This window comes from Athene noctua, chromosome 1 (assembly GCF_965140245.1).
Source record: "Athene noctua chromosome 1, bAthNoc1.hap1.1, whole genome shotgun sequence".
Lineage (NCBI taxonomy): Eukaryota > Metazoa > Chordata > Aves > Strigiformes > Strigidae > Athene > Athene noctua.
In genome coordinates, this window is record NC_134037.1 from 183,924,213 (window position 1) to 183,950,170 (window position 25,958).

At 42.1% G+C, this 25,958-nt stretch overlaps 1 protein-coding gene across 4 annotated transcripts in view; it reads right to left on the bottom strand.

Annotated features, from left to right (window-relative positions):
• The window catches only part of WWC3 (WWC family member 3), a 101,920-nt gene extending 93,027 nt beyond the window's left edge, over positions 1-8,893 (bottom strand). For 3 of the 4 annotated variants that reach the window (XM_074907358.1, XM_074907348.1, XM_074907339.1), the window contains exon 1: positions 8,386-8,671. In XM_074907358.1, the coding sequence (XP_074763459.1) occupies positions 8,386-8,594 (209 nt within the window). In that variant the 5' untranslated portion in view covers positions 8,595-8,671. Of the gene's footprint in view, positions 1-8,385 lie in introns of all 4 variants that reach the window. The other variant, XM_074907367.1, reaches the window with a different exon arrangement.
• Positions 8,894-25,958: the final 17,065 nt, after the last annotated feature.

A 25,958-nucleotide genomic window follows, 5' to 3' on the forward strand; every position in this document is an offset into this window, starting at 1 on the left:
CCTTCCTTTTTAAATGTAACTCGAAGCTTGTTTAGAGATGTGTTGGTTTACTATGGGGGTATTTTAAAAATCAGTAGTCAGGACGGCCGTTCACAAAGAGGATTTATTCAAAGAAGGTTTTGAACTGACTCATCACTTTTGCCTAATCCAATTCCTTATTGAATTAAACTTAATTGACATAAGCCACTTAAATACCCATCTGCCCTGAAGGTTAAGTCAGCTTAGGGAACTAAACCGGCTGAAAGCTACCCTCCCCAAAGAGAGACAAATAAAATACTGTATAGGGGTTTTTTTTGCTAATTTGTCTTACTGTCAGGTCAGATAAGCACCAGTACCAGTGCAAGAGAGGGGTGAGACCGTGTGGCTGGCAGGGAGGACACTGCTGCTTTTGGAAGCAGCTAACCAGTAGCTTAAGGGTGCTGTATTGCAAAACCTTGCTGGGTGAGCACACTGCCTTGCCACAGCAGGCAGAGAGGTAGGAAAAGTACCTAGAGCACGTTTTCTGTAGCTAGCTTCTTTCAACCAGAAACAAGCCGAAGATTACTTAAAAGCTGCAATACTGGCTGGCTTTGCTGGTGAATGTGAACTGTCACATCTGCAGCAGATAACATATTCAGGAAGTTCTATTTTTAACTGTAGGCAGAAAAAGTCTTAGTTTTACTTTGTTTCACCAAAATATCAACTGAATACTTCTGTTTGGCCTTCCACACAACTTTACAAAGTCTACCTTCTGATAAACAACACAAAATTATAAATCAAGATTACATTTAACAGGCACCTCTGTGAACCCTGTTAACAAGGTTTTGCCATAGATAAGTTTCTAATTTTTTTTTTATTGCATACAAGTCATTTGTTCTTATGTTTGCACAGTGCTGTCACTATATTTACATTCACTAAAAACACTAAGTTGTTATCTCTCAAATTAAACTTTATCACTAGAATCCAAGCCTAAATAGGAATTTTTTCTCCAGATAATAGAACTTAAAACCCAGCCCTAGCCTTGTGACATTTCAAATCTGGCATTCTCACATGTGCAGATATTAGATCCTGAAAAGCAGACACTTCCTCCCCCACACCCTTTAGAAGATATGTTAATGCAAACACCTAATTTTCTTTTAGCAATGCTTGGTGCTGTTTAATGCCAATACAACTGTTAACACCTACACTGACTTAGATATATTACATCGATTTATACATACAAGAAATTGGAAAGCACCTACTCTGACAGTTTTGTGCACTGACAACATCCACCAATCACGGTGTCTCAGTTTGTAAGATCCAACTTGTATGTGAGGCAGTCAAGACCATCTCACAGAACCCTGCAGGAAAAAGCCCTCAGAACATCTGCCATCACATTGCTGTAACACACTGAAGTCACAAGTGATAATTTAGTCCTTTCTTGCATGCACACAAATACAATACGGCAGGTGCCTGCATTCCTTATTTAATTGCTGAAAATACTTCTATTTAGGGGTAAAAACTATATACAAACACACAAAAAAACCCTTTACAAAACGTTAAGAAGCTTAACAGCGTTTTTTGGTTAATGAGGTTACCACGGCTCGATAGCTGTTTTGATGTTTTAGCACACATGCATGAGGTATTGCAGTTTTATGCTACCTAAGCTAGATTTCCAAAGTATATGTATTTTAACCAGTAAATATCAATTAAATAAACCATAAATCACTACTATTGTACTATAAGGAAAACCTTTCATCTTTAGGAAGAAACAGTGGATATCTCCCACCTCTTGATGACACTGAAAAACTACTAAAAACATAATCCTCAAGAACTGGAAACATAGCACTCATTTTTAGCAATGCTGAATTACAAGAAAATGGGAATGCTCGCTTGATTGGGGCATTGCTTTTTCCCAAGCAACATAAATCTCACAAAAATGAAAGCTACTTTTTTAAGCATTTAAATCAGAGAGCTGAGATCAAGGAGGGAAAAAAAACCCAAAGCAATAGTTTAAAATTATTTCCCATGAACCAGCGGAATAGCATTTACTTATTATCAGAATCTATCAATTAAATTAAAGACTCAGCTTGAAAAACACACCTAATACAAAGTAATATTAATTCTAGGACACTTGCGCCTACATTAATTTTTAACTATAAACATTTTCATGGAACCCACTCACAATATCAAGGATCTGCCTGTTTGAAGACCTACCAGTCAGGATGAAAAAAGAAATATGAATGTATCTCGCTCCTGAAAGGCAAAGAAGCGGTTTTATCATGGCATATATATATGTGAAACTTTCAAAAACAGATGTCAGCTACGGCATGCCTTTAAAAATGTTACCGAATTATTCTGAACAAGAACTAAAGTACAAATACGTACAGATTGCCCAGGGAGTCTTAGGGCACTGCAGCCCTTTCTCAACACCATGTGCTGCAGCATGTATTCCCAGTCACATACCAGGAGAGCAGGCGCACAGTTGCATCGCTTTCCCATCCAGGCTGCGGCTGCATCCAGGCTTGACATTTGTACAGAAAATTCAAAACATATGGATCTCAAGTACTACTTTATATGCAATGCTTTTAACATAAATTCTATCAAGTCCACTGTATTTACAGCTAACTTGAGGTAATCAAATTATGCAACTGCAGTGACCCAGATGCCTCAAGTGATGGGTATAAATTGGACTTCTTCCTTGATGTGTTAAGAGAAACCACCACACAGAGAAGCTCTCCACTTTCTAATGAAAAGATGGCTGCTCTGCCAATCTTCACGAGATATATTTAGCTATGTATATATTAAATATATAGGTCAAAATGTATCGTGCAATGGAGCCAGTAAAAATACACAGTCATAGACAATAGGAATTCAAATGATAGCTGACTTCAATCAGGCCAAAAAAAAATTAATTCGATAATTTCATCTAGAGAGCTACAGGAGTGGAAGAACTACTCAGACATTTAATAAATATCTCTTACGATTAAAACCGTATCATTTTCCAGTTTCAATGTCTGACTATCAGATATTATAATAAATCTGCTAAACAAAAGAGCTCTAAAGTCTCCAGTATCATCTATTTTTATGAACAGTGCTCAAACCACTTCTTAAACAGTACTCAGACCACTTCTTAAAACACCTCTTCAACTGTATAAATTCAGTTCTTTAGCTCTCATGGGCAAGCATATTTTCCAGATCTGCACTCATCCAATTTATTTTTTTCCTTCACAACCATCTTCATCTCTTGCAAGCTTAGCATTGACAGCCTAGAGAGCCAATTTATAAAATCACAACCAAATTAGTATTTCAGTAGTTCTGCTCCCCTTTAAAAATTTTCAAAGCATCACTTCCAAAAAATACATTTCTGCACCCTATAGGTTACATTTTATGTTTTACATTAACAGTCTGCATCACAATCAAATAAAATATGTGGTTTAAATCTGTCCAGTCATCCCAGTGTTTTCAGAGGGAATATCAAAATAACGATCAACAATCACTTTGCTTTCTTCCCATTCCACAAACAGCGTTAGTTCAAAACAAAACCGTGTGTTAACACTGTTGATAATCAAAATACAACAAAAAGAAAGTAGATGCGAGAAGTCTGAAAACACAAACAAACGTGAAATAAACTTTCAAAAATGGCAGTGGTACTAACTATTCTGTTGCCTTCATCTTTCTGATGCTTTGGAATAGACGCATTCAAATTCTAATTGCAACAACATCAGTCACGACTCTCAGTGCAGGGGTTTAAGCCAGACTCAGAAAAATGCTATTTGTGAAAAATCTTTATTTAAATGCTTCTTCTGACTCCTCGGTTTCTCGAGTAATGTCAACTGGACAGATACATTCCAATACTCTAGGAGATATTCTCTTGCCTTGACAAAGAGGCCACTGCATTTCTAACCATTTCACACACTAGTGCACCAGAAGATCCTTTCCCTCCTCAACTACTTCAGTTCACAGCCCTCTGATCTGACCTTAAAGTTGCTCCTCTCCATGTCAAATAAGGCAAGAAAAAGTAAGTAATTTGTCACTAAAAGTGCTCTCTTATACAAAACAAGTAGTAGTTAAGCAACTTAAGCCTAGAATTTCTAGCATTTCTAGCTTTGAGTATCTGACATGAATATTCTCTCGATTTAAGCTTCTTACTTGCAATCTCCTATTCCATTACTAAACCAGGGAAAGAGAAATTGCATCGTGCAGCATCACACTGGCATGTGGGTTTGAACACCTCCCTTTGCTGCTTGCCATAACAGAGGAAACAACAGTAGTAAAGAACTGTCTTTGTCCTACCCCACAGAGAGAAGAGGTAAACTGGGTAATATAGACATTTGTTAAAAGCAAATAGATAATGAGGAGTCCTGAAATAGTTTAGCAAAAACCAGCCAGCACTTCTGGACTTTTCTGCCCATAACTCACTTGAGCAGTTCTACTCTGCACCCCTAATAACACATACCTGTGTCAGTGACTTTCTCAAGCTGACTCCTTGTTTCAAGCCCATCAGCCTCCCCTGCCTAATTCCAACCTCTACAATTCTGATTTTTCATCAGTCTCCTTGTCTAGCACATCTTCCTGACTGCTGTCCTTGTATTTCACACATAGTTCTTATATTTCACCTTCCAACTCCTCCCTTCTTCACCTAGACTTTGCATGCTGCCTTGCATGTGTATTTTCTGACTCTGAGGATTCCTCATCCAAACTCAGTGCTCCTTTTCCCTAGGGGTTCCCTGTACAGCCAGGAAAAGAGCTGACACCCTCACACCCTGAACCCTCACCAGACCGGTTTCTCCTTACCTGTTTTTCCCTGCCCTACTGGTTTTCAGTCCAGTTTCCCTACTTTCTTCTTTCCCAGGCTTCAGGTGCCATCATCCTTCTCCCTACCCCCAACTCCTGATGGTTTTGCTTTCCACAGTCTACTGAAATTTTCCCCCCTCTGTCAATCTCCAAGGTCAACCCCACTTGTTTCCATACCCCTTGTTCCAACCCACTTCCTCTATAAGGCCAGGATTTTTCTTCTGTGGTCAGATTAAGCAGCTTTTAGGTCTCAGAACCAAGATGCTGATGAGGACACAGGACAGGAAAACTCCCTCATTTCAATTCATGTACCAGCAGTCCAGCTTGCAGGAAGTTTCTGCAAACACAGCTTCTAAAATCCAAAGCATTACCCAGCTCACACTGATTTTTCAATGCATCCTAAACTGGCTCAAATGGATGATTTCTCCATGCAAAAACACTGCTACAATTTTAAAATCGTCACTCCAAAACAAGATGATTTAAATCTTCAAACAAACAACTCACATAAAGAAGCTGAAGGAAACACTCCCTCTCCCCTAGCATTGTTCCAAAAAATTAACACTGTATTTTAGCTGAAGTTGACACACACAACAAATCTACCAAGACTCACCAGCTTGGAAAGCTTTTGCCAAACTCAAACAGTTTTGGCTAAGCTCTAATCAGCAACAGTAGTAAGATCCTTGGTGCCATGAGGAACTATCAATGTCAACCACAAATGTCAGTCTTTTACAAGATCATTTACAAACCCCAGTTATTAACCAGAATCTCAATATAGTAAGTACTGTGCAAACACAAGACTAAAAGGCAGTTTTCTGCCTTGTCTTAATAGATTTTAAGTTCTTCAAAAGATGACTACTACTGCGAGATGAAAACATGCACTGAATGGCTCCATTCTGAGATCTACAGGATCTGCCTAACTACCATCTGCAATCTATTCTTTACACACAATCTACACAGATCAACCCTGTATCTTCCCCAACCTAACCACTGACTTGATACCAAAGATAAGATGCTTCTCAAATCTGCTCATGTTATCACTCTTCTGCTATTCTTCCTCTTTCTTCTTCATTCATTCTACTTTTTCTTATCATGGAAAATCATAAGGTACCCAACTTCTGAGTCCTTTAGCCCCTCTCACGCTGCATTATTTTGACTTACGCTGAGGGGAGAGAGGTTTTTGGGGTTTTTTTAATCAACTAACCACTTCAAATTAAATTCACTAACCAAACTATACAAAAGGCTGAGAAATCTCTGGGGGAACGCTGAAAAGAAAAACAAACTACTAAGTGCCAGCTACAGGAAAAGAGGAGCCTGTGGGGATGCTTAAAAGATTACTGCCCATAGGAAAGCTTGGACGTTCTAACTCTCAGAACCCTGATCAAGTGCAGCATGGCCTAGGGTCCCATAGTTTTGTCCAGTTCCTCCTGGATAGAAACAAAACCACTCACGCACAGAAACGGGGGCTGATCCCCGTCACTCTACACCCAACTCAAAATGCTGAGGTACATATGATACAAGTAGGCTATTCTAGCCTCCATTTTTTCAACTTTTTTGCAAAAATACAGCTTTGGTACCATTTCCCTGCTGCTCTGACCTTTCTTTCCCAAACTTCCAGCAGAACACAACTAACCTGATTCTTTCCTACTTTGCTGCTGCCCACGGGAATCAGAATAGCTGCAATGAAAATCAGAAAGGCTGGTCACCTTCCGCTGTGCAGAACACAGACATCTCACTAAAGTAAAAACGGCAGTTTATTCTCAACCAGAGATTAACTCTGAAAACATAAAATTAGCTCCTGCTACTTGAATTCTGTAGAAACTACTGATAGGTGGTGTTCATGAAAACATCATGTCTCTTCTATCTGCCCCAATGTAAATGTCTCAATCTCTACTCTACAGCCTGCTCTTACCCAATGTGAAAAGTAAATCTAAGATTAAACACTGGTGTGAAATATTTAGACAAATTTTCAAACATCGTGTAGCATTTCAAGTATTTCTTCAAAACATGAAGTCATCATTTTAGCAATACTATTTAAGTTGAATGGTAACTGAATTTAAACATTAATTCTTTTTCGTTATTGTCTGTATAAAAGATATTCAAAAAAACAAAACCGCACACCCTCTGAAATTGAATGGAAAGGATGACATGCAGAGAAGCCACAGACACTCTGTGAAGTCATCAGTTACCTTTAAAACATCATAAGTAAGCTAACAACGTGTATATGCGTTTTAACATAGAAAAATCTGCTATTTAAAAGCATATTAACAGATATTTAATGCCTCAGCAAAAAACTATGTGCATGCATAAGTATGTCTAAATAACGAGATAAAAGACCTTTACCTGGTAGGTAAATATTTAGGCTATTTAAACAGTTATGTATCACTGTGCAAGACGGCAGGAATCGCTCAAACTACTACAGTCTTTAACCCAGACTGCGCTTAAATGTTTCTGTGGCCTGCTTAACATTCCAGGCATACTTCTGGCAAGGTAGCTCTGGCTGAGGTTCAAACTGTCCTTGTCCAACTTTCACTTACTATAAAAACATTGTTTAATATAGAAAAGTATACACAGAGACATATGTCTCTTATTTCGCAGACACCTAGAATACTGACACTTGTGTTCACTAACTCCGCGTGGAAATTTTTAGGCAAACGCTTTCAAGCGAGGTTGTATTTACCGGGCAGTATCAACCACAGGTAGTCCACACTTCCAGCAGTTTTAAGTTATGACGCTAAGATATTGTTTATAATGCAATGCCACTGAAAAAACGTAAAACCCAGCCGTATTTATTCACCGTAATTAAGAGGAAAAGGCCTAATTCAATCTCACCACGCTCCGCCAGGCCCGAGAGACATGAAAACGCTATCCCGAAACAACGCAGCAGACGGGTAATTTGCAACAGACCGCGTATTTGTCAAATTAACTGCAGGAATTTACCGGTTTGCTTACCTCCACGCAGCGTTATCTTTTATGAGGAGGTAATCTACCAAATTACTTCAGCATGCCTCCAGCCTGCTGCTGCCAATTAGTTCAGCCCGGCTAATAAATCAGGATGGCCAAGCCACTCGGTTACAGCGGGGCTAGTCCAGTGTTTGAGGAGTACAAACAGAGGCACTACGTTCCTGCTTCCCCATCTCCCCACACGCAAAAGCAACACTTGGTCAGCGCACCCACCGCGGGCAAAAAAGCCGGAATTCCTTTTTTTTTTTTCTCGACCTAATTTAGCACTAACGCTGACGGCGATCGCGTCAGTCGCCGGTGTAGGGGCTCTGCCCCTCAGGTCTCCGCAGGCGTGGGCCGAGAGGGCCGGTGTGACGGGGCCCCCTGCCCCGGCCCGCCTTCCCGCTCCGGGGGCCGAGGCTCAGCGCCCCGCCGACAGGGGCACCGGCGGCCCCGCCGCCCACACCCTCCCCGCGGCCACGGACGGGGGAAGAAAAATGTCGCCGACAGGCCCGGCCCCGCCGCCGAGGGGGTGAGGGGGACGGGGAGGCCTCCCCGCTCCGAGGGGATCGCCCCTCCGAGGCCTCCCCGTGCCCCTCTCCCCCTCGTTGGCGCGGCCGGCGCCCGGCGGGGTGAACCGGGCTCGGGCCCTCCTTCCCCCCTCGTCCGCCGGCGACTCCCGCCACTTACCTGTCCCGGGGGTCAATCCACGAGGTCTGCCGGGTGTTATGGTCGATGTAAAAGACTCGCCCGTCGAAGTCCCTCGCTTCCTCCCAGCCGGCGGGCAGCGGTAGCTCCGAGCTCTCCCGGCCCCGCTGCCCGCCCGCCGGCGGCCCGCCGCCCTGTCCCGCCGCCACTTGCTGTTGTCGCCGCCGCCGCCCGCCGCTCAACCACGGCATGGCCGCTCCGCCGCCGGGCTGCTGCCGCCGCCGCCCAGCTCCGGCCGAAACCCGCTCCCCGCCCGCCGCCGGGGCAGCTCCCGTCCCGCCCGGGCCGCGGCCGCCCGCCGCCGCCGCCTCCTCCTCCTCTTCCTCCTCCAGCACTAACAGGCGGCCCCGCAGGGAGCGGGACGCGGGCGGCTCCGGCTGCGCCGCGCCGGGCTCATCCTCCCCCGCGCCAGCCCCGCTCCGCGCCGGGACCAGCCCCGCCGCGCTTCCTAACCCCGCCCGGGACCTGCCCCGCGCCGCCGCGGCTCCCAGCCCCCGAGCTCGGCCGGCCGGCCCGAGCGCCCCCGCCCCGCCGCTCAGCAGCGCCCCGCCGCCGCCTCCCCCCGCTCCCGCCCGGCGCCTGCCCCGGCCATCTTCCCTCCCTCCGCCAGGGCCCGGCCCCCGCCTCCGCCCCGCCCGGTTGTTCCCACGCCGCGGAGGGCCGGGCCGGGCCGAGCTGGGGGAAGAGGCCGAGGCCGGGGCCGGGGCCGGGGGCGGGAGGACCCGTCCCCTTCCCCCGGACGGGCCCGGCTCGGCTTTGCGAGGCAGGAGGGAAGCGGCGGGGCCCGCCCGGGCGGCCGCACCCCGCGCCGCGAAAAGCCAGGCCCAAACACAGACACGTCGGCTGCGGAGAGAGGCTGGCAGCCCTCCGGCCTGCGCCCGGGCCGGGGGAAGGAGGGTGGCTGAGGCCCCACCGGGGCCCGGCTCGGCCCGCCCCGGGGCCCGGGCTCTCCCACGGCCCGTTACGGACCGGGGTGGCGAAGGAGAAGGGGGGGCATGCCCGGCCCTCGCTGGGTCACGCGTCCCGCGGTGCCCACCCGAAAAGCCTCGAGGGTGCTGAGCAATCTGGATGTGCACAGGGACGTGAGTCCGCTGCAGAGCCACTAAAGATGATGGGGGAGAGGGTGTTGAAAACCACACGACCGAGCGTCCAGTGCTTAAATAATGGATGGTGGAAGATTATACATCCCTTGACATCTCAACTGGGTCCCTTAACCTCATCCTGTAGAGCAGAAAGCACCTGTGTCTGATTTGACCTGAGCCTGCTTCAGACAGCAACACAGCATTTCAGCTATCATCTAGAATTAAATTCCACAAAACTTCGTTAGAACAGAATTAAGGTTGGCCTGTGGTACTCCATGCCTTTCTGGAACACTGACTTCAGCTAAACCTTTGAAAATCAGAAAACAAAGAGTTAAGGTACTGCAAGTTAAGCTTCAGAAAAACTAGGAAAGGAGTTAATATATTCTCAAGCAACCTTAACTCAGCCCCCAAAATTGGCAATACCCTGCCAGGGATTATATTGCGATTCCAATTATGTTCCACTTGCATTCACCTTTTTAAGTTACAGCTCTATGAATGTTAATTGCTGCAATGTGGTTATAAATGCAGGAAATTAGTGGACTTTTGCTCCCACTTCTTAGGCCCTTCCCTCTCTCTTTCTCCCTGCACCTTCCCAAATTATTAGTTCTCAAAGAACAGAGCAATGCATAAGAGATGCAGTATAGATAATAGGACAGATCAAGCGTCCTGTGTTTCACAGGCTATTTCAATAGTAGTGTAGACTAGATTCTTCTTACCAGAGCTATTGTCAGCGGTGAGGTGAGATAGCAGAGGAATACATGGGTTTAGTGATGAAAGCAAAGTGGTGTATGAAGCTCTGAGTATAATGGTGGTGTAGGTTAAAAATGTGGTAAAGGTGTAAAATTTAAAATTAGCAAATGTGAGGTTGTTCATCTGATCTTCAAAAGCGCGACGCTTGTGTTTGTATCAGCTCATCTCAACAGAGAGTTCGCTTCAGCAAACACAGGGTGTTAGGCTGTCTCATGTGGTCCCAAGAGTTCAGCAGTATCTCCGGGAGCAAGGTGCTGCTTGTGTGTTACAGATGTTTTTGAGGCATGTTTCAAAGAGGGCAGAGTTTTCAGTGGTGACAGCTTCTGTTATTTTGAGTATGTCTCCTAGATTTTCAGAGGTTTTATTTAGCAGAGATAGGCCTTCTCAAATGGCCCAGGTCTATATTAACAATATTTTGGGACATTGGATTTACTTGTTTAAAAAAACCCAAACAACTGTCCTCTTGTTTTGTGTTTAAAAAACCCAAACTGTGATGTCCTGTGCCCCAGAACTCAACTCTCCCTTCATTGCTTTTAACGTTCTTGCGGCAATTACTTTAGCACAGTGTCTGCACAGCACAGCACCATGCCAAGACACCGGACTAGTTCATAATACCTGGAAGCAGTAGAGCCAGGTTGCTATAATAATCCACCAAGATTAATTAGCCCTGCTGATGATACGTGCAGCATCGCCCTCCAACATGTGCCGGTTCCTCCTCATCAGTCCCTGAAGTCCCAAGACAGGACCAAGCTTCAGTGAAGAACCTGTAGATGGAGGCTGCAGAAACAGTGTGGGACTGACCATGGAGACAGCTAAAAGATTTCAAGGTGGGGTAGAAAGCTCAGGACAGCAGTGGGCAAGACTGAGTGTTAGTGGGATTGAGTGTGGTACATCTTGTTCAGCTCATAGGCCTTAGAATAAATTCTTGTCTTAACTTTGGCAAATTGCTCCAAGTTAGAATCAGAAAAGGACTTGGCTGGGCTGTGGTTTCTCAGAGAATTATGATGCATATGTTCCATGTAAAATGTGAGCTGTATGTCCAGTGTGGCCTGGATCTCATGCATTCATTATAAATGCAGTTGAGAATACATATGCAGTTACTATGTAAAGGACAGGTCCAAGATTTTCAGGTGCACTGTAGCTGCTTCTGCAACTGACAGGTTAAATCTTGAACAACATTCTAGACTTCAGATCTAAGTTTTAGGCTGGCTGTATCTAGAAAAATCATTAGCTTCAGTTAGGAGCTGAAGCTTATTGAATGCTCATGTATAAAGTTGTTGAAAAAACTGATTCCAAGAGTCCAGCCAGTGCACGGATCTGCCTACAGTAACCAGTAGGAAATGATGGGGCTAGCAGTTGCCTCATGAGAATAGAATCTCCCTCTGTCTGCAGCACGCTCATGCCAAGATGCCAGGCAGGAACTCTCAATTATTTTTCAGGCCAGAAAGGTACCCTTCCTCGGATGTTACCTCATCCTTCTGCCTGTTCCTCAGGAGGAAATGAACCATTCAGGAGCCAAGGATTATTTTTGAGTAACAAACGTTGTTGCAAGAAAAACCTGAAAAGGTCACTGTAGTTTTCATGCCAAAGCACTAATTTGCAATGTATTTTGTGCCATCCTCACCCTGCAATGAAACCCTCCTGAGCCTGCTGCTCCCTCCCTTTTATTTTCCTTCTTCTTCAATGTCTGTCATGCTTCAAGAGGATAAAGGGAAAGGGAGGGTTGGAGAAACTGGTGCAACACAGCATCTCTCTGGTTTGGGTTGCAGAAGCAAACCCCTCTACCAAACACAGACACCCTGCATAGTATGAAACAGATAATAACGTGGAAGATTTCAACTTAGAAGGGATAGAAGTCTGCTACAGGAAATTAAATGCTTGCAGTGTATATATATTTTAATCAGTCCGCACAAATGCCAATATCTCATATTTCATATAAAGGTATAGCTACATAAATTTACATCAGTCCCTTGTCTCATATCTTCTACATATATTCATAATCACGTCTCAATTCTCATGTATTTCACACACCTTCATTCCACACCTGCTTTCCTTTTCTTCCATTCTTTTCCACCCACAAACATTGCTCACACATTCACTCATTCCTCAGGCACACCTATTCCCATTAACTCAAAACTACATAAGCAGCTTTTCTTCATGTACCCTCCCTTGCCATCTTCAGTGTCTGTAATCACGGATTCTACATGTTCTCTGTTATACATGCTTTTATACCCAGGTCCATAACTGATAGCACAACATTTTCCATAGAAAATGTAGATAACATTTCCCACTGTAAGTTGTAGATAACAAGTTCCAACTTTCCTACTGTCCACAGGAAAACCCCTTAATTCTGCATAAAAATCCCAACCTCATTTTGGCACTCCTTTCTCACAGTTGCTGGAAAGTGGCAGCTAGTTAGAACTGTTATATCATTGTGTATAATAAAAGCTCCATCCTCATCTTCTAGTTGTGAGCACTGATTTGCAGTTTATTTCCCATTTATACTGTCTTCACACCTCACAAAGAATTGTCAGTTCTCTGTGATCACAGATGTCTTTTGGAATGGCAGAGTGAAGGCTCCTTTGCCACCACTGTCCTGATGGCCAGCTGTCACGCTCGTCCCGCAAACCGGGGCTTGCTACTTTTACCATACTCAACAGAATAAAATCCTAAGAGACTGGGTTGTATTTTCTCATTAACTCTGCCCTTCAGGTCTCTTCTGTTCACCACACATACACATGTATGCAAAAACATAAATATAAATGTAAATTAGAGAGTAAAGATAGGGAGGACACAGACATAGGTACATACACACGTACACATACATACACACAGAAAGATATCTTGTAAGGCTCATCCCTCCACACCAAAGAAATCTGCACGCTGCATATGAAAACCTGTTATCTGGTTGAATTGCTTTACTGCTGAGAAATCTGACTCAGGGGAAAGGTCTCCTTGGGCTGCCGTTCAGAGATTTAAGCATCCTCCAGCATGGTGGAAACCGTGCTGGCTGCCCCGCTTTTGCAGTCACAGGCTGGTGTGGCATCTGAAGTGCTTTCAGAGGGTTACTGGGCAAAGGAGAGAGCTGACACTTGGGTTTAAGTATGTGGAATAAGGTGGGACTTTTTCCCTTCCTTAGGGGTAGCAATTGAGGTGGTATGGAAGGGGAACTGGACAAGTGCCAATCCCCATGGATTACAGGGGGGTTCAGGGGTGGCATAATAGGTGACAGAGAGATACGGTATGTAGTAGGGAGGGTGATCAACAGTCATCCACTTCAGAGGAACTGAAGAGTAGCAAATGTTCAACCTACGCTTGCTGTCAGCAGCCAAGAGCAGGGCTCCAGGAATAGAGGATCTGTTGATGATCATTCTCTGGCTCAGCTGTAGGTGTAAAGGGTGCCAGGAGGCAAAGAAGAAATGTAAAACCCCGAGGGCTTTCGGGGTGGGAGCCAGCCGTGTCTCTGTACGCGTGGAGTGAGCAAGTCTTTCTCTACACACCAAGCAAATCTGCTAAAATACTCTTCTTGAGGCAGGGTATTTCCACACAGAAAATAGACTGAAAATCCCAAATCAGTGAGAAAAAAAAAAAAAACCAGAGGATAAGTCTGAAGAATAACTGAAAGATTTCACAAACAAGAGTGTTTTATCAGGAGGCATATTTATATAGGGGAATATTTACTCATTCTGCAGCAACAAGTCCATCTGAGAAAAGGAGAGGTAATCCTACAAGCCTTTTGTAATCATTGATTTTTTTCCCCCTGCTTCTTTTCTTCATAGTAATTCCAATTAAATGGACCATGGAAGGTCTGTAGTTACTGTCTTTGGGTCAGTAGTCCACATCAGCCAAGGAAATAAATAATAACAAGCTATTGTTTGGTGCTTCACTTCCTGGTAGGGAAATATCATAAAGGATTGCATTGCTATAGTACATAGTATGCATAGATGACACATAAGGAAGATGACAAAGAGGACAGTACATCTGGGCACATGAAGAGAATAGTACCTTACAGTATTTTTAGTTCAAGTGTTAAGGCTGTGGTTACCTTTTGAATGAATGTTATTCAAGCACTTAGATACTGTAATGAAATGTATACACAGCTATTTGTTCTCATATCATTATGCCCATAAAACACTGAAATATGTATATAATGCGCTTTTATAATGCACATTTGAAATTCTGTGGCATGCCAAAATTCTTCATTTATGACACTGATTTAAGACACAGTACATGTGTGGAATTATTGAATAGAAAATTTTAATGAAACCAGATTATGTAGAAACAGTAAGATATCATACTCCTCTAGGCTTCACAGCTTAAGAAGACTATATTAGCTACAAACAGAAAAGTTATGAAATATAGAGAAGTTAGATATTAAATAACTATAGCAATAGATTTAAATATAGATCGATTCCCCTGAGTGTGCAGGGGACTGCTTAAGTCCAGTTTACATATCCTTTTCTAATCCTTCATTTCATGGCACCTACTCATTTGTCTCTGAAAGACCTGGGATAAAGGCAATGTGAATTTCTCTTTATCATTCCTAACATAACGTTTCACTTGACTTATTTATCAGCTGTCAGTAGTATTTGCTTCAAACAGTGTAAGTGCCCATACTCAGGAAATCCCACTGACTATATTCCCCCAGACAAATCCCATTCTTCATGCTACACCCCAGCTTGTCACCCATTTTAATACCCAGATTCAGCATTTTATCTATAAAAACATTTAGGGTGTTTATAATTATGACTTTTTTTTTTTTTTTTTCCTCACAGAGACACAAGAAATTTTTCACGTGCCTTCCTGTGATACATTCTGTCCCAGTCAACTTTCAAGTCTGAATCTTATCATGAAGTGCTGTGCATAAATTGCACAACATTTAAAATTTTAGGTTTTTTAAATTCTCTGCAGGGATACGATGAGTCATCAAGCTAGTTCAGTCATTATAAAACTTCTGCTCTTAACATCCCACTGCAGGGCTTGAGAGGGTAGGGGGTGGTTACTCCACAGTCCCCTTTCTCTCATCTCTGTCTTTACTGTGAATACTCACCCACTTATTCTATTTACAAACTTAAGCCTATTTCACTTAAGTGCTTTCCCAGACAACTATAAATAGGCTTTTGGAAGTGGTAATTAAGTCAGGACCACATTCACTCACAGGAATTTAACAGCTTCTCCTGGCAGAATACAATTGTTTTTTCCTCCTCCATCCAGGTCTTTGCAATTGGCCCCAGAGGACCTGGAAACCTTTAATGGCTCAAACCATTTGCAGTGTGATTGTATACTGGCACGTTATTATTCCTTTGCCTCATTATTCATGCTGCTATTAATTTTTATTAAAAAATAATGTTGAGAAACAGATTCAGACTGAGCTCAGACTTGTCATGTGCCCAAAATAAAACTGGATGGTGGAAGAGAGGGTGGAGCTGACCTAGAGGACCCAAAGACTGGAGGATGAGATGGTGGGTGCTAGGAACAACCTGTGGAGATGTGAGCAGAGACAACTATGAGCTCCAATATACAAAAATGCATTTCAACTGACTGAGATTACAATTTAAAGCTTATTGTGCTACATTTACCCCATATTATACCAACTTCAGTGACTGCAATGAGAATTTTGTGTTACTTGTGTCATCATAACAAGTTGCAGTAAGGCAACTTCTCCAAAAAAACATTTGTTGGAGTTAGCTTGATATTTTTCAAATGTTTGTTAAATTAAACTTGGAGGAAAAAAGCTACCTTTTGAGTTTCTTTTTCCTTGATACTTAGAGTCATTTGTCCTCTTAGATTTTACAAAGAAACCTCTTATGCCAGCATGCTCTTGTACACCCAGTGACAACAGCCCCCCAGCACGACATGTTTCTTTGCCTCCTGGCCTGTGCCACCCTACGGCAAGGAAGTCCCCTCCCTGCTGCTGGTGTGGCGTACCGCTTGGGCAGGGTGTTTGGTGGAAAATCTGAAGACTGGTATGTGTCTTGTGTCCATTTGAAAGATGGCAAATGTATTCACTCTCCTGAATAAAGCTTCTGAAAAACATAAATAGAGAACTTTCTAGATAAATGACCATATATAGGCTTTCTGCAGGATTCCCCAGCACATTTGCTCAGTCACTCTCTATTACTTCAACAAGACTGTAGTGCTTGTTCTCACATTGACATCACCGGAGAGATATTTATTCCAACATAAGATGTTTGCTGTGCAGAGTATGTCCAATTTTGTTTTACAAAAGCACGTTATTACAGTTCATTTTTCATTTTCATCCAAAGACATATTGTCTGTGGTATTGCATAGGGAAAGAAACAACACAACCCCCTTTTTTTTTTCCATCTAAAGAAACATACCAGTTCACATGTGTTCCAGTAAGTATACACTCCATTTCAATAATACGAGAATAACACTGGCAATGCGCGTTGTGACTCGCATACTGGAAATGTGCTGTAAAACCTCTATAACATGAGAATGACTGTACCCAGTCAAACCAAAGTCCATCCACACCAGCACTGTGTTTCTAACGGTGACCACTACCAGCTGCCCAGAGGAGTTGAGTATAAGGACAAATCGCACACATAGTGACATTTTTCAAGAACCATCTTCCAATCTCCAGTGATTTCCAGCTCAGGATGTTCTGGCCCAGAGCTGTTATCCTTGTATTCAAGAGCTCCCAAGGGATTTTTGTTACTGAATGAAGCTAACTGTTTTATCATCCACAATATATATGGCAAAGATCTTTATCTATACACTTTGAGAAGTATTACCTTATGTTTTGGACCTTTGTGCTATTACCTGTTGATGCTTCCTATCTGTTGTGCTAAAGGAAACGGTGATTATTCTGTCTTCTCCATGCAGATGCATCATATCCCCCCTCCATCCTTGCTGTGACGTGTTTTGTGAGATATTCCCAGCCTTATGGAGGAAGAAATGTCTTCTTTATTTCACTCAGATTGGGCTGAAGTGATCATTAACCCCCATTCACCATGATGAGTGAGCAACAAATTAGAAAACGGGGTTGGATAATAGTCCCCACTAGTCTGTCCTTTTTGAAATGAAGGCAAAAATACAATTCAGTGGTTTCACGTGCAGTGGATGTGCATTGAAGTGCTGAATCTCAGAAGCCCCAAAGGTTATACCAGTTCAGAAAAGCAGATTTCCTTACAGAGTTCCCCAGTATGCCCAGATTAGAAAAACACAGACATAGTACTCTTATATTAATGTTATAGGAGTCTTACATTCATAACAGGAATAGTTCCTCATATATAGCAACCATTGATATTTGTTCACGTATTTTTTGTTGTTTTGTTTTGTTGTTTTGTTTTCTTTTTCATTTATTCTGGACACTGCCAACCCAGCTGGATGGATATTGCTCTTTTAAGCCAGTTAACACCCTCAGAAATCAGTATTTTATAGTGGTGTAACAGATCATTGCTAGATGCAGGATTTATGCAAAGAATTTCTAATTTCTTTATTTTCTAATGTTCAAAACAACAAAATAAAAATAGGCAGAATAAGTTTGATAATTGCCCTTTGTATTTTTTGTCCTCCATTATCCCTTAGTGAACATCGTCCCACCAAAACTACCTAGGCAGAAGACTCCTATGTGCTCTGAGAACTTTTAAAGTTCAGATATCCTCAAGTTCTTGTTATGTTTACATTAGTTTACATTTAAACTGACCCCCAGAGATTATTTTTTAAATATAGCTGGATTAATATTCTCAATGGATCACATATAATGTTAAGGAAAGTTTAAATGGTCATTTTGGCTGCTTAGATTTTTTTCCAGTGTTCAAAAACCTGTAACTGGCTTTTAAAATTTAATTCTAAGATCTCTCAGTCCTTTAAAATTAAACTTGTAAAAATCAGCCCCTCTTCCTTTATTTTACCTTTACTATTGGAAAATCTGCAAGTTTCTGTAATGCCTAGTATTGTAAAAAACATATTGCTATGCTTGGTATAGCAATAATACAGCCTAAGGCAAAGCCTCTGCTAAGCTCACTATATTGAATCAGTACCCAGCAGTGAGCTTCTGTCACTAAACACAGCAACCTGGCACAAAGTTAAAAATCTAGGGTTTTATTCATTACTTGATCCCATGCCTCATCTGCACAGAAGAATCCTTCTGTCAAGGTCAGTGCTCCTAGAACAGTTTGCTGGGGAGATGCGTGCTGAGTTACTCCTTGTGTCATGACAATATAACACTGAAGATTTGGTCTGGCTCCAAGTGTAGCGAGCTTCTCTTCTGTTCCCCTCTAGAAAAGTGAATGTATTTTTCTCTCTGTTGACTCTACCAGCAATGTAGGCATCTTGCTTTGGAAGCTCTGGGGTTTTATGTCGAAGTTACACACTTCGAATCGCCTGAAGCAGATAATGAGGCTACTGCCCTTTAGTAACATCTGTTACAAATGGCTGCCCATCGTCACAAAGAATGAAGAATTTTGTGGCAAAGGCAGAGCTGCAACTCAGTTCTTTGGGGCAGGAGGCAGCTGATTTAATCACCAGGTTTTTCTCTTTGCATAATGTCTTGCCTCATTCACTAAACACTTCCAGCTTATGGGTTGCAAAAGTGAAAACTGCAAAGTTCTGTCAAAACCAAGGTTAAAAGATTTAAAACAACACCAAGTATATAGCAGAAGAGACCTTCCTGGATGACCACCATGGCATTGACCGGTGCCACTGACATTAGAAACTGCAGGTCCAAGGGCCACGTGTGTTTCCTTCACAAGCTCTGACACTGGGATTGCCAGAGGGAAATTTCTGGGGGGGAAACTTGAGGGACTGCTGCTTTTTCCTTTCAGCAGTTGCCAGCATCCTGCAGACATCCAGTTGAAAGATGGAAAGGGGGATGCAATGCCCACCTTCCAGGCCTGGCTGTCCTAAAGAGGCGAGCTGCCTACTAAATTATTCCTTCGTTTGTTAGTCTCAGGCACCACATCTGCCAACCATTGACATGACTGGGAGAAAACAAATCTTCAGGCCATTAGATGTCTCATGGAATTGAATCAACACGAAAGCCAAACCGAACCAAACTAAACTAGAGCAAACCAACACAAAACCAAACAGTAGAGCGATGTGCCTTAAGACTGATGAGACATAATTTTAATCTATGCCTGAATTGAAGATTATGGATTATACTGATTTAATGTCATTGTCTGATCTGATAGAACGATAGGGAGGCCACAGGGGGAAAAAAAAATAAATAAAAAAAGCCAAGAAAAAAGCGCATTAATTTACAGTGCTATTCAGAATGGTGTAATTGTGTGCATGAAAGCTATGGTAGTCCATTGGACATTCCTGTTGCCATCCAGCTGGCATACATTATTAATATGCACTTTTCTATAACCACTAGGTCTGCTCAAGTTTTGGTCAGTGTATTTAGGATGTCCTATATTCTGCTGTGAGAATAAAGGAAAGTCTAGAAAATGAGCAGTGACCATTTCAGGTGGTATTCTCTTTTCTCTTGTTAGATTTCTGACTGGTTTATTTCTTTGCTGTGGCTGTCAACATTATGATGAAGTTGTAGGACCATGCTGTACAAAATATGACCTTTGAAGCATATGTCAGGAGTATGCTTTAGGGCTGAAATAGTAGAATTTTCCTTTTGGCTGGAAAAACTTATAAATGACGTTTTCCTTTCCACAGAGGTTATTCCAATGCATGGGGGTTTTTTCTACAAGACAGACTGTATATGAACTAGGTTAATAGCAGCTAATTTTCCTAATATCATTACCCTTTGGGAGTATCATTTTATTAGAAGTAAAATGACATATAATCCTCCCCTCAACACCACCATTATTTATTACTGTTCTATTAATAGATTCTGTAACTTGGTTTTATTAACAAAAGATATGACTGCATATTTGGTAGTAACTCTCTTGATATCAAGGCAAAAAGCCACAAGATTAGAATCATATTTTCTCAAAAACACTTTCTAACAATAGATAGAGTTCACACCAAAGAACATGTTGCTAAGAATAGATGGAATTATTGTGAAAAAATGCTTCATGCACAATGGAAAAAATTCCAATAATTTTGGCTGGGAGGCTATGACAATTTGTGACAAAAAGAAGATTATGCTGTCACAAGCATAGAAAAATGTTTTAGCTTTGTTAGGCGCTGCTTTGTTGCTCACCCCCCAGCTGAGCGTTGCACACACTTTTGGAAGAACTTAACCTTTTTAAAAATTTGCCACTTTTAGGTAGTTGTCTATGTCCTATATTAAAAATGTAGTAGCTGTGATTATCATACGTGAATGAAAATTGAGATTACTTTTCCTTTGGATGATCGTTTTTTTGAATGGATGTCATCCCAGCGTAATTTGTCTTGAAGAGAAGAAGTGCTTCAGTAATATCTTCAAAGCTACTGATCCTCAGAACGCAATTTGATGATATTCGCACAAAGTCTGGCTGCAGTTAGACTGACAGTGTGCTGACTGCGTATTACACTAATACTGTACCACACTTCCCATATGCATGTCTGTACTGACTTTTCAAGCTCCTTCTTCAGAAGAGGATCCTACCGTTCTTAAATACTAGCCTATATTTAACACAATTAGCAGTTTCTTCATTCGCATTTTTAGCATCCCCCTTATACTATACCTGTGAGAAAAAAAGTCCGATATCTTTAGTTTAGAGCTATGCTGTAGTTTTCAATGGCAACATAAATTGCGTCATCCCATTGCAATTAGCATGAGAAAGGACAGTCTGTTGTTAGGGTATGGGCAACATATGTGAAGCGTGCATGTTTCACATCATGTAAACATGCGACTTGAACAGATCACTCCTTGACACAACTGTTATATCCTAACCAAAGTGAACAGGCTCACCTCCAGCGATGCCACACTGAATGAAGCACCCACTAGTGAGAGCCTGCTACCCGAACCACGCAGAAAGGCAACACTCCCCGCTTCTGCATGATTCCCTTCCCTCCCTTTGCCTTGTGCCCCGCAAGCAAGGTGGGGGACCAAAAGCCAGACAGGGCAGCTCTGCCAGGGCTGTGAGAGCAGGACCTGGGCTGCAAGCTGCGGGGCAGCACCAGACGGTCAATCTCACTCTCAGTGGGTACTTGGCGGGTCTGTGCATTGAAAGCGGGGAGGCCTGACTTTCATTTAGTAAGTCTTTGCTCTGCCAAAGCAGCTAAACACAAATGTCTCTGTGTACCCCATTTAGAGAAATTTAAAGGTTACTGTAGAAGCAGGGATACCTTTTATTAATACATTCTCATTTAGATGTCTTTTATTTACACGCTTTCTTAATTTTGGACTTGTCTATCCATAAATTTGAAATGATCTAATGAAATCTGTTCCTGGCAGTTCAACCAAATGTGCAGGTTTGAGTGTAGACAGGGCCATGGCATCAGAAGTCCTGCTATGTTATATAGCTGATAGGAAGGTTAAATTTAAAGCTCTTCTGAAGGGCACACCTCCAGGACATAGCTTAATTCCCTTTTTCCACAAATCACTGCAAATATCTTGGTCTTCAGTATCTTCTCTCATCCTGTATGAAAAGCACTCCTGTATTTCAAAATCTTTTCAGAGCCATGTCTGGAAGCCAGATTTCCCTTCAATAGTTTGTAGCTTCAACCTTCACTTCCCGTATTAGCTGCAAAATGCAGAACTGCCTCTTTAAAAAGAAAAATAAAGTTAGCAAGTGTAGCTTGCAGTGATTTTTATGTTCTTTCACATTTTCCTGCCACACTTCCTTTATTTTTGTCTGTCATTAAGTTAATTGTAATTTCATCTGGCATAGGCATCTGCCATTTTGTTTATCTTTTCTGTACCATGCATACCAATGGAACTGCATAACTAACAGTACAAGTGTGTTTATGTTAATAACAACAAGCATACAAGGAATTGTTCTATGTCAGGTGCTATCTTACAGCATCCCATTAAAAGAACAGATTACCAGTGAACACTGAACACCTGTTTTTTACATTCTTTAGTAAATGACTAATGTTTGTATACAAAGAGAAGGTGACCTCAATTGCAAGCTGTAGCAGCTGGCAGTCATTGCCAAATCCTTGCAAATGTTAGCCAGTTAGCAAAAAAAACAGATTTCTGTTTGTGACTTCCAACCGTCAGCTTTATTTGTTCTCAGCTAACTCAAACTTTACCTAGGCATACAGGATCGTAGGCCAAAGAGCTTCCTGCTGCACCAAGTGTGCCTCATTGATTGATAGCTAAGATGGTTGCAATCACAGGATTTATCTTGACAGAAGACTTCACAGGTTATTGGAGAAAGAGGAGAAAGATCCTGTATGTAAGCAATGCGAAGCCATACAGGGTCCCTAGAGGAGGAGCAAACCCGATTTCCTGCCTGGCTGGGATGGAGGGCAGGCGGAAAGGAGGAGGAAAGGAGATACTTCCATTGTTTACAACAGAATAGAAATTCCAGCTCACAGAGACCAAGAGGCAGAGGCCTAAAAAGACGTAATTACATTCCTCCTGCCTCACGTGTTCACCTCCAACTTGTCTTTGAGAAATGTTTCCATAAATACCTTCCATGAGGAGAAGGGGAAAAGTATTCCTAATCTTCCCACAAAATGTGCACAGAACACGAGCATCTGAACAACATACATTTCTAGAGGGAAGAATATTTAACCGACATGAAAATCAAGGCAGCACACTACATTATATTCAACAGACATCTCTTTGGAGGGAAGCAGATTTTCCATATTCCTACCCAAGTGATGCCAGAGGCAGAGATAGAGGTATGATTCACAAACCACAGCCTCCAGTTTGCCTGCTCCCAGTACTGTAGATTAAAAGCCAGCACAGTAACCATGAGAGAAACCAGCTATCTTTTCAAAGGAAATCACTTGTATTACAAGGAAACAGTCAGAAGTCTTTATGAAAGCTAAATAGCCAAACAGATTCTTATGGCAGCACTGAAGTAAAAACAAATGCATTAATTACTAGCATTATACACATGCCAATTTAAAAGCAAACCAATTTCATTACTAATACTGATTGTAGGTTTTTATTTCCTGGTTATAAGACAATACAATCTTTTGAATGTGCTTGCCATACTGGTCACAGTCCTACAAATTATTCAACAGGAACTTTACTTGTTCATATGCATGAAGCTGCTCACTCACAAGGCATATGCATTTTGGTGACCGACCATATTTGAAAATTATGAGAAAAAATATAAGCTCTATCTGTCTTGTGGTTCTGTCTGTTGTTTTAATTCAGTATTTCATATTACCTGTTTTGTCATCTTTCGTATCATTGTATTTAGTGAAAGATGCCTATATGTAGGCCTAAAAACTTTTCTCAGAATTCATGTTACTTTAAGTTCCTTCTTTCCATCTCCATGTATTTTAGGAACCAGACCAAGCCTGAAGATTTTGAGCCAGAAGAAATGTTTATGCTACTAGGCAGGGCACAACACATACCTATGTACGTACAAACACTCCCTCCTGCTGCACAGTATTGCAATTTCTTTCCAGCTTTGTAGATCTTGAGTAGCAGCTGAGGGAACTGGGGTTGTTTAGTCTAGAGAAAAGGAGGCTGAAAGAAGGCCTCATCGCCCTCTACAGCTACCTGAAAGGAGGCTGCAGAGAACTGGGGATGAGTCTCTTTAACCAAGTAACAAGTGATAGAACAAGAGGTAATGGCCTCAAGTTGCTCCAGGGAAGGTTTAGACTGGATATTAGGAAGCATTTCTTTCCAGAATGGGTTGTTAAGTGTTGGAATGGGCTGCCCAGGGAGGTGGTGGAGTCCCCATCCCTGGAGGTGTTTAAGAGTAGAGTTGACATAGGACTGAGGGATATGGTGTAGTTGGGAACTGTCAGTGTTAGGTTAATGGTTGGACTGGATGATCTTCAAGGTCTTTTCCAACCTAGATCACTCTGTGATTCCGTGATCTTTTTTAGAAGGTTGATTTATGGGTAAAGCTTATCCAAATGAGAGCTGTCATGATAGCATCTGAGTTAAATCAGGTGTAGCACTATTCATTTTTTTGGCATTATAACTCTTGAATAGGTAGTTTTTGCCTTCTGTCTTCTGTCTTACGTTACCTGTCAATGTTACCTGCTAAGGAGTTTCCCTTTTCCACCCCAGCTGAATTTTCAGTTTTTCATTTAGATAAAGACCTGAAAGCTGGAATAGAAGGGAACGTAAAGATTTAGGTGTCCAATACCAGCTTCTAGTCACAGGAAAAGAAAAGCTTCTGGTCAAAAGCAGTTGAGCACCAATCCCCCTTAAATCTTTTGAAAAATCCCAGCCCAATGTGTGAGTACAGTGTACAGCCTTCTCTCCCAGCTTCCTTAAGTCACTGTGGAATGACACCAGCTCGTGTAGCATGTTTCAACAGTAGAGCAAAGGGCAACTTACTAGCTGTCTTTGATAGTTATAAAATTTCTGCACCATTGTGTTATCTTAGTTCTGTGAGACTTACTTCTATAAATCATTCTTGTTGGGGGAGGCATCTACCATGACACATTCTGAATGTTTATCATACAGTTTAAAGTGGGTGTCATATTCTGCTACCCACATACCTTAATGATAGATTTAAAAGTAGAGAGGATTATTAAAAAATCAGGTGTTTCCTACCTGGTCAAGGCTCTTTCTAGTCATGTCTGCGAGAAAACCACAAGTTATTTTAAAATAAAAAGGTCTTCTTTTTTTTTTTTTTTTTTTTTTCCTTTCTATAAATTCTCCAAAGGAAGGAAGTCTTTACCAGAAGGCTTCTCAGGTTGGTTTCCTTTTACTGGCATAAGAAATGTCATTTGATGGTTTGCCTTGAAACTGAATTCAGACATCTCATCACTGCCTGTCCAGGCTGTACTCCAGATTGACTTCATTGGCCAGATTAAAATGTGAACCACCTGAAACATTTGATAGAGTTTGGCATGTGATATACAGTGTGTTTCTCAGGACCTGTTTTTTGTAATGTATGCTTTCCTGAACTGTCAGAGATGTGGCAGTGCCCTGGAGGGAGTTTACCAAACAATGTTAAGCACCAGGAAAATGAAAGAAAAAGGAGAAAAACCTCTCCAGCAGGAAGAGGTCTTCATAAAAAAAGAGATAGTCTTTCTGCCTTAAAAACTGAAAAAGAAGAAAGTCTTTCACAATAATTGTAATTATTTTTGCCACAGTAGTATAGTCATTAAAAAAAGAGAGTTGCTGTAAAATAAACATATCTTTTGTGGCTACATCAATAAAATATAAAGCAAGTGACTGTCTCAGCCCAGGCTGCAGCAGAGTGGTCTATCATGCTGCCATACTCAACTGCAGTTTCCAGAACTGAACTGGCAGTATGGTACAGTGCTGTTCCTGTGCCTCTAAGCTTCATTCTCAGTGTAACAAAGTAGAACCTTGGAAACATTAGATGTAAATTTAATTCTGCCCTGTGATATATATCTAGCAGTACCTTTTCTTGTAATATGGGAACATACATTTTTCGAGTAACACTAACATCCTTCTACTACACCAGCACAGCATCATGCAGTGTGAGAACAGAGGCAAGCACCCTAGGAGGGCTCCAGCTCAGTATAGCATGCCAGTATTGCACAGTTCGACAAGCTTCATGGTCTCAGTCCTGTGTAACTGAAGTCAGATGAACTTCTGAAATTGATTTTCTAGAAGTGCTAGGACTTCAAAGTCAGTGAAATAGGACAAAATGTATTGATATGTCAGAAAATAATATTAAGGAAGCAGGGGCATCTTAGATCCGCTCCCTGCAAATTCTAAATTTGGCCTCAAGAAACACTTTGTGAGCATCGAGTGTA